This window comes from Perognathus longimembris, chromosome 11 (genome assembly GCF_023159225.1).
Source record: "Perognathus longimembris pacificus isolate PPM17 chromosome 11, ASM2315922v1, whole genome shotgun sequence".
In the NCBI taxonomy this organism is placed as follows: domain Eukaryota; kingdom Metazoa; phylum Chordata; class Mammalia; order Rodentia; family Heteromyidae; genus Perognathus; species Perognathus longimembris.
This window is the reverse complement of record NC_063171.1, coordinates 41777593-41786825: the sequence shown is the minus strand read 5'-3', so window position 1 is coordinate 41786825 and position 9233 is coordinate 41777593. Positions and strand designations below refer to the sequence as shown.

Sequence of the window (9233 nt, the reverse complement as noted above, 5' to 3'; positions counted from 1 at the left end):
CCTAGGGAAGTTGAGTCCACAAACTGAGGGAACAGATTGTCCACATGTGAGCGGCAGAGGGGTTCAGTGGGGGCCCGGTATGCTCAGCCAGCCTCTAGCTCTCACAGGTGAACACAGGCATGGTGAAGGGCTCCCCATCCCCACCCCCTCAGGAGTGGCAGGATTGTTGACTGGCTCAAAAAGATCATGGGTTGGGGGAAAAGGGAAGTAAATTAACCAACCAGCTTCCTCCCAAATTAGTACCAGGCCCAGCACAGGGACTTGCACACACACACACACACACACACACACACACACACACACACACACACGGACAAAGCGCTATGTGAATACTTTCTGCACCTCCTCAGCCCCCTTGCTGTGAGAATTGCCACACTGCTCACCTGTGAAGCAACCTTTCCCAGAGAGGACCATGAGGCCCAGCCAGGGACTGCCTATAAAAGCCAGGGTCAACCTTCTCTGTCAAAGGCTCTGTGGGGCTCTGACTCTGGTAAGTGAACTGCCAGCTCTTCAGGGAGAAGCCTACAAGTTCTTTCTTTTCTCATCTTACCCCACTTTCTTCCAAACCCTCTGCCTAAAGCCTTTCTTAGTTGACCCTGCTGACTTTGTAACTTCCTTCACATCTTCTTACAGCCTTGTGCCCTCAAATGCTTTGCTTGGTGGCATTCTCTACTACACTGCCAGTCATTTTCCATGTGTGTGTGACAGTCTCCCCATTCAGTGGCAACCGGTGCTTTATTCTCATTTTTAGTTATTTATTTCATTGATTCTTTATTGTTAGCTTTTTGTGCAGTTGCTGGAGTTTGAAGTCAGAATATTATACTCTCACTCAGATTTTCCACAAATAGTTAGTACTAAATGTATTACTTTTTTACAGTTAATTAAAGATAGAGTCTTCTAGACATTTCTTCCCAGGCTGCCTTGAAACTCAATCCTCAGAGCTCAGCCTTCTGAGTAGCTAAAATGACAGGCATGAGCCACCATCACCGCCCTTACTCTCCTATTTTGGCCTCTCCTTTCTGCCAGAGACCATCTCAAGGAAGCTGGGCAGCCCGTTTCTCTAATTACCCAATCTTTGCTTCTCCATTATTCAGATCGTGCAAGAAGATGGCGAACACAAAATCACAGATGGAAAAACACTTAGACACTGTCAACAACGTTTTCCATCACTACTCTGTCCGGCTGGGGCACCCAGACACCCTGAACAAGAAGGAAGTCAAACAGCTGGTGCAAAAAGAGCTGCCAAACTTCCTCAAGGTAGAGTTACTTTGGTTCAGGAGGGAGGGGGGTGAAGGCTCGATTGGCAGTCAGCAGGTCCTTTCCAGCCTCTTTCCTCAGTTCTGTCAGTAGAGGGGCTAAAGGTTAGTTGGCACCAACAGATAGGAGATTGGTCACTTGAGCATCTGCAGTGTGTGCCACCTTGTTCTGGGCACAGGGACAAGGTGGTAAACAGGAGCTCATTCTCCCAGTGGGGACAACAGTGAATGAAAATAGGTAAATCTGATGTCACTCAGTAAGTCCCTTTAGACAATAAGAGTCCTATATGTAGGCTACCCTAGGTGGGGCAAAGGTGACAGGGTAGACAAGGGGCCCATTTTGAAGAGTTGATATTTGAGTGCTTGGTTGATGGGAAGGCAAGGACCTGAGGGTGAACTCTGGCAGGAACATGAGGGCCACTAAGCCTCAGCTGAGAACCCAGAGACCAGGATAGAAACTAGAGGAATCTAGAGCACATGGAATGCCCTCAGCACAATGCTGACACGGTACTCAAGTCAAATATCAGTGTGTTCCCTGGGTTGGAAAATGCTCAAGCAATTCTAGAGGGGAAAAAGGAAATTTTCTCCACCAGCCTTTTTGTTCTCTTGTCACCTTGGGGCACCAAAGGCCTGGACAAAGAAGGCTGGAATAGAGGAGTCTCAGTCTCAGTTCTAGCCCTAAAGCCAGTCATCAGGGAGCCAGTACCTAGCTCTCCTGGAACCCTTTCCTCATCCTGATAGAGTAGAGGAATGCCACCATGGGAGGTATTAGAGCACTGACAGCTCACCAGCAAGGTACTGAGTCAGAATAGACAGAGGGAAAGGGGAGAGGAAAGAGAGGGAGTGACTGAGAAGGGGGAGGGAATGGGACAGCCAAGGCTTTATGTCAGACCTGAATTTGCACCTCTACTCTCCTGCTCCTGAGGCTTTTCCACCTGCAAAATTTCCTATCCAGTTTGTAAGACTCAGTTTCCCCAGGGAAGAGACTATTTCTACTTGTTATTAGAAAGTTGCTATAAGGACCAAATGAGAAGACATTTCTAGAGTTACGGATTGTCTGAGTTTCTTTTGTAAAATATCCATAGTACTCAAGTTGTAGGCTGTCTAGGGAATAAATCAGAAAATGTTTAGTGTCAGTCCTCTATCATTATAAGGTTTTCCTTATGTATTTGCCATTGGTCATTCTCTGCACTCCCTAGTCTCCACACCTGGCCATACCCACCCCTATCAGTCTCCTTTCCTACATCTACAGAAGGAGAATAAGGATGACAAAGAAATAAATGAAATCATGGAGGATCTGGATACAAACCAGGATGATACGCTGGACTTCGATGAGTTTGTGATCCTAGTGGCAAGGGTTTCCAACACTTTCCATGAGGAGATGCACAAGAACGCCCACGGGTAAGGCCACAGCCATGAACCAGGCCTTGGGGACGGCAGTTGCCAGGGTGCTGGCTGTGGTCAAGCTCATGGACATGGCCATGGTCATGATCATGGCCATGGCCACGGCCACAGCCACTAATCCATGAGGCTGGCCACTCTGCACCTGCCCAACTAGGGCCATAAGGAATGTCATGTCACACCACCTTGGCTGTGGGGAGTGAAGATGAAAGGAAATAAAGTCTTTCTCTATACCAGTGCTCTTCATATTTGTGTTCCCTTCCCAACTCGTCCTCCTTGGAAGTCTAAACATTGGGCCTCCCTGCCCTTGTCTGCCGCTCTATGCATCCATTGAATCATCAGAAAATGAGAACAAGGCCAGTGGTAGGTGGCTCATGTCTGTAATCCTATGTACTCAAAAAACTGAGACTTGATAGCAATTCAAAGACAGCCCAGGATCATAGTTCAGAGCCAACCTAAGCAGGAAAGTCCATGACACTTATATCTCCAATTAGCCAACAAAATCCTAGAAGTGGAGGTATGGCTGAAGTGGTAGAGTGCTAACCCTAAGCACAAAAGCTAAGTGCACAGGCCCTAAATTCAAGCCCCAGCCCCAGCACACACACATGCATGTGCACACACACACATACACACACTCACACACACAGAGGAAGAAAAGACAATGAGAAGGAAGAAGATTAAGTCTGCCCTGACCCCCTTATATGTACCTCTGACTCTCCTCATCTCTAATGTTAGTCTCACTGCTCAGGTTCCAGTCATCCTGTCCAGCCTGTTAGCATAGCCCTTGTTGCAGAAAGCAAAGACAAGCTCTCTCTCCCTTTCAGTATGCCAGCCACCTTCCTATCCAGCCTTAGGCCCAGTTTACCCATGGCTTTCCACTCTAAACTTCTCTTGACGAAACTCTATTCTACCCTAGCTGCTTAGAAAGCTGAGGCCTGGAGGACAGAGGTTCTGAAGCTAGCTTCAGCTGGGAATCTCTGTGAGACACATCTAATTAGCTGACAAAATGGTGGGCTGAAATGTGGTGGCTGAAGACCAGCCATGAGCAAGGAAGCTGAGCACGATCATGAGGCCCTGAATTCAAGTCCTGGTGCCAGCACACACACAAAATATACACTTCATCTGGAGGTCTTCTTGACATGAACCAAGACAATGCCATGTCTAGGGAGTGATACTGGAACTCAAGCAGTAGGATCAAGAACAATTAGGTGTGATTTACCTGCAAACTCACTTCTGGATCCAGGAGGGGAGTTGGATCTCTTATTGGATGCTGGCAGGAAATAGAGGTATCATATGGGTAGAAGTAGGAGTTAATCCCTTACCTACTCTAGCCCCAGTAGGATGGTAGAGTGAAAAGAGCACCTGCATGCCCAGCAAAACAAGTGAACGGCAATCCATGCTCTGTAATTAAAATCACATGAGTCACATAAGGAGCTTTTGCTCTGAGTCCAGTGAGCCTCTAGCAACTGGTGCTTCTTACTTTAAGCCTCAAGAGGTGATAGAAAATCTTCCAGTTGTTAGTCAACAGCTGAGAGCTCAGGCCAGCGGAGACAGTTGCTTCTCTCTGTAAAATCTGTGACCTGATCTGGCTCCATTTTCCCCAGTGCTGTCTCTTACAGCCTTTGGACCAAAGCACCTAGCTCAGAGTGACACCCAAGTGACTCCTCTGTCATCTCGGTGCTCTCTCCCCATAAAATGTGTGTGCAAGCTACACTCATATTAAGATCCCCTAACATACACACACACACGTACACACATGCATGCACGCACACACACATCAATCCTTTCAGTGGAGAGAAGATTCATACATGTGAATGTATGGGCACTGGAGAAAGACTAGCAGTCATTGGTTCACTGAAGCACAGAGCAGAAAAGAGACCAGCCTAAAGATCACCCTGTAGTAAAGCTGATTAAAGTTGTACAGTGAGACAGGGGACTGGAATTCCATTTCTTTCATCACTTGCACCCTCAGGGTCCTTCTCCAGGGCCGAGCATAAAATGTGAGTGCTTCCAGAGTCAATTTCAACAATCCCCTCACTGTTGCTGTGGTTGGAACCCCTTCCCTGACCACACTCCTGTTTAAAAGTCTCCTTCCTAAACCCATCCCTGTTCCGACCACAACCTCATCCCCTGAGGCTCTACTATGGGAGAGAACGTGGAAGGACCCAGGCAGTATTTGCGCTCTGTGAGCCTGGGTAGCAGAGTCAAGAAGCCCTCACCAGCCCTTCATGAAAGGCCTGACTTGAGGAACTGGGAAAAGAGAACACTTACTTATCTGACAACTTTTCTACCCCACGCACATCTAGGAAAGTGGGGCATGGCCATCTTTCTTCCATTCTGCACATAGATGGGTGCAGGGAAAAAAGAAAGAGCAAGGAAGCCTGAGGTTTTGGGGTTTTTTTTTTTTAATTTTATTGGCAAGGTGATGTACAGAGAGGGTACAGTTACATAATAAGGTAGTGAGTACATTTCTTGTCATATTTGTTACACCCTCCCTCATTTTTCTTTCCCTTCCCTAGTTCAGATTGGCATATATACACTATCCAGTGTACCAAAATCATATACAGTAACCACATGGGGTATGCCACAGGAAATTCACCTAATGTGTAAAACCTAATGACAGTGATAAAATCCTCCTGTTTCCATCTCTTGGAGTTCATTTTGCTTAGTCTCATCTTCTATAATTATATGTACATAGCTGTTAAGCTCTTATGAACCTCTGATAGGTTTATCCTAGACCTTCTTATGCTTATTCAGTAATTGGTTTTAGATACATAATGTAAAGTCACTGACCAAAACATGTAGAAATACCATTTGAAAAGAAGTTTGTTGTTTTATAGTCATGATCTCTACTGTTCTCCCTGCACCCCCTCCAACAACCACATATCAAGGAGACCATGTGCCTCGGTTCTCTGTACTCTAGGCTTGTCTCGCTCAATGTTATTTGTTCAAGATCTGACCATTTCCCCATGAATGTCATTATTTTATCATTTTTAATCGCTATGTAGTATTCCATTGTGTACATGTACCACATTTTTTGGATACATTCATCTGTAGAGGGGCATCTGGGTTGTTTCCATGCTATTGTGAATTGTGCAGCAATAAGCATGGATGTGCAGGTGTTTTTACGGTATCCTTGATATTGTTGTTCAGGATAGATACCCAGGAGTGGTATGGCTGGGGATTAGGGTATGTCTATGCTAAGTTTTTGAAGAACCTCCATACTGTTCTCCAGAGTAGTTGTACTAGTTTACACTCCCACCAACAGTGGAGAAGGGTTCCTCTTTCTCCATATCCCCTCCAGCATTTGTTGTTTCCTAAATTCAGACTATAGGCCATTCTAACTGGAGTGAGGTGGTATCTCAGGGTTGTTTTTTATTTGCATTTCCTTTACTGAAGGAGACCTGAGTTCTAATGCTAGCCTTGCCAGGACCTTGCCCTGTTCTGTTTCAGTCAGAGTAGGCTGGGTGCTTCTCTCATTTCTGCTGCGACTATTACTCACCAATGTGCCATAAATATGTCTGTGACTGTCTCCCATGCTAGACCGAGCCCCACAGGGCAAATTCCATGCCTTTGTCCTCTGCTGTAGATGCCTTAGTCCCAGCACCTAAAGTGAGCACTGGCACAATGCAGGCCCTCAACATATATTGACTGCATGAATATTCTAAAATTTGCCACATGTCTCATGTACTTTTTTTTTCAGGAAGAGGTATTGAGAGGGAAAGAGACCAAAGCATGAAAGTGAATAATCATCAGAGTCAACATGTTTATGGGAATCTGAAGTCCTATTCAAATCCAAACTGGACTTAGGTTTCTTGGGGGAGGCCAATTTGGCCAGTACAGGCCTTGGACTCAGGGCCTGAGCGCTGTTCCTGGATTCTTTTAGCTCAAGGCTAGAACTCTGCCACTTGAGCCACAGCGCCACTTCTAGCCATTTTCTATATATGTGGTGCTGGGAATCGAAGCCAGGACTTCATGTATATGAGGCAAGCACTCTTGCCACTAGGCCATATTCCCAGCCCATACTGGACTTAGGTTTAAAGGGGAAAAAAGATTTGCTGTGGGGAAAAACAAAGAAGTCTAAAAAATGATTCAGTCCAACCTGCCCCAAAACTGTTGATTCAGTTCAGCCTGCCCCAGGCCCATTCTTGAGTGAATCTCACTAACATCCCTGCCATGTGATTGAACCAACCTTTCCTGCTCCTCAAGAGAAGGAGCTTCCTCCTTTGTCAGTAACACTCAAAACATGAATTACACTGGGTCAAATTTATTAACTACCCTGCCTCCTTGTGACTGCCAGGCACTCATCCTAGTTACCCTTCTTGAAGGACTTGCCTCTTCACTCTAGGCCCATTCTTTCTATGTATACAAAGATGAAACATGAAGGACTGACTCCCACCCAGTTTTCCCAGGCCCATATAGGCATCAGGCAAAACGCCAGGCATGTGCTGACCTGCTCTGATGTGCAGGCAGAGCAATTGACCTAAGCCCAGCTGTAAACTCTATTGAGGGCCCAAGAAAAAGCCACCAACTTCCCAGACTTAGTGGTGCTTTCAATCACCTCTTCCTCCGTGCTCAAACCCCTTATAAACCTGTTCCCAAATCACCCCCTCGCATAACCTCCAAACCTAAGGGATGATCTGTGTCCTCGCTGTTCCTCAATAAATAGTCCTCGCCTGTTGACGATCCAGTCCATCCGATTTTTTTTCTATTCTCCTCCATTTTCCTAACACTCCTAAGCTTTTTTTTTTTTTTCCAGTCCTGGGCTTGGACTCAGGGCCTGAGCACTGTGCCTGGCTTCTTTTTGATCAAAGCTAGGACTCTTCCACTTGATCCACAGCTCCACTTCTGGCTCTTTTCTATATATGTGGTGCTGAGGAATCGAACCCAGGGCTTCATGTATAAGAGGCAAGCACTCTTGCCACTAGGCCATAATCCCGGCCCCAACACTCCTAACCATTAAGGAGCATTCAGTAAATCTAACCCCTTACATGCCTTCTACCATCCATACATTCATTCATCTACTCTAAAACTCTCTCCCTAGGGCTGGTATGTGGCTCAAGTGGTAGAGTGCCTTCCTAGCAAGTAGGAGGCCCTGAATTCAAACCTCTGTCAACAGAGCTTTCTCTGGCTTCTTCACCTCTCTGCCAGAAATGATTTTCCCCATGACAGTATATCTAATGCTTTCTTTGGATCCATCAATGCTCAATTGGTATCTGTCTCCATGAATACATCCCCAATGACAACCCTTCAGAAGAACATATGATCTCCCTCCCACAGGACCACATAACTTTCTAACATGTCTGCCACTCAGATTCTGAATAGTAACTAAGCACTCATCTGCAAGCCTCACTCTGATCTCCTTGACAGCAGGGATGGTACAAATCTACTCTACAACCCCAGGTGCTGGTATGGAACAATATCTCTATGAACACTGAGATTGAATAAACAAAAGCAGGATGGGCATAAGGCTCAGTAGATTTGTAAACAGGTTAGAAGAACAAGAATGTAGAGATGCTGTGTTAAGTGGACCTGAAGATGAGGCAAGGTAGCTTGGAGGGACTTTACTATGCCAGCTGACTTGGAAGCTGACCTGGAAGCTGACCAACAACAGAGAGGATAAACCATTTTATATACCAAAAGTGCTTCTTCTTGTCCTGGGTCTCTCTGAACTCAATCTGAGTGTAACAAGAGACTCAGATCTATACCTTGCTTGAATAATATTTGTTCTAGCAAGTCAGATGTACAGAATCCTGCAGGATTTTCTTAAATATAGTTTAACAGAGAGCATCAAGATGAGTTAGCCCCTTACATTCCATTCAAAATGGATAGATTGGCCTGGGAATATGGCCTAGTGGCAAGAGTGCTTGCCTCGTTTACATGAAGCCCTGGGTTCGATTCCCCAGCGCCACATATATAGAAAATGGCCAGAAGTGGCGCTGTGGCTCAAGTGGCAGTGCTCAAGGCTAGCAGCCTTGAGCAAAAAGAAACCAGGAACAGTGCTCAGGCCCTGAGTCCAAGCCCCTGGACTGGCAAAAAAAAGAAAAAAAAAAGAGTTTCAAAATTGATATATTCTGTAGAATAAGGATGAAGACTTCTTCACTCACATAGAAAGCAAGGGAACTACTGTCAAGATTAAGATTCCCACCCCACATGAGAATCAGAAGCTACATCAATGATTAATGAGTCCTTTGGAGAAATATAAAGTTTGGGGTTTTGCCTGGTACCACTGTGACTTAAGAGCCAGACGCCTGTCATCTGATGATGGTTTCTCAGTTCTTGTAAGAGGAAACTGTCCTCCTTTTGTGGAGTTAGCAGTGGAACCTGAACTTCTGACTACCTTTCTGGGAAGGATGAGGAAGACCCATACAGGAGGCTGAATTGCTGAACATAACCCAGACACATAGCAGTAGTCCTATCATGCTCCCAGGTCTGGGTAGTGTGGGGTAAATCTGGAATTTGGGAGAAAATTGAATTCACTCCATTCATTTGTTTCCTTGTTCACTCAGAAGAAATGAAGTAGACCCTTATGGTAGCATGTGTTTGACACTGCATAATGCTCCAGAGGACTACTGT

General features: G+C 45.7%; 1 protein-coding gene across 1 annotated transcript; it reads left to right on the top strand.

Moving 5' to 3' along the window:
• The first annotated feature begins 642 nt into the window (after positions 1-642).
• On the top strand, positions 643-2661 carry LOC125360027 (protein S100-A9-like). Its single transcript, XM_048357991.1, has 2 exons — positions 643-1257; positions 2509-2661. Exons 1-2 carry the CDS (start codon positions 964-966, stop codon positions 2659-2661), a joined length of 447 nt encoding a protein of 148 aa, XP_048213948.1. The 5' UTR covers positions 643-963.
• The last annotated feature ends 6572 nt before the right edge of the window (positions 2662-9233 follow it).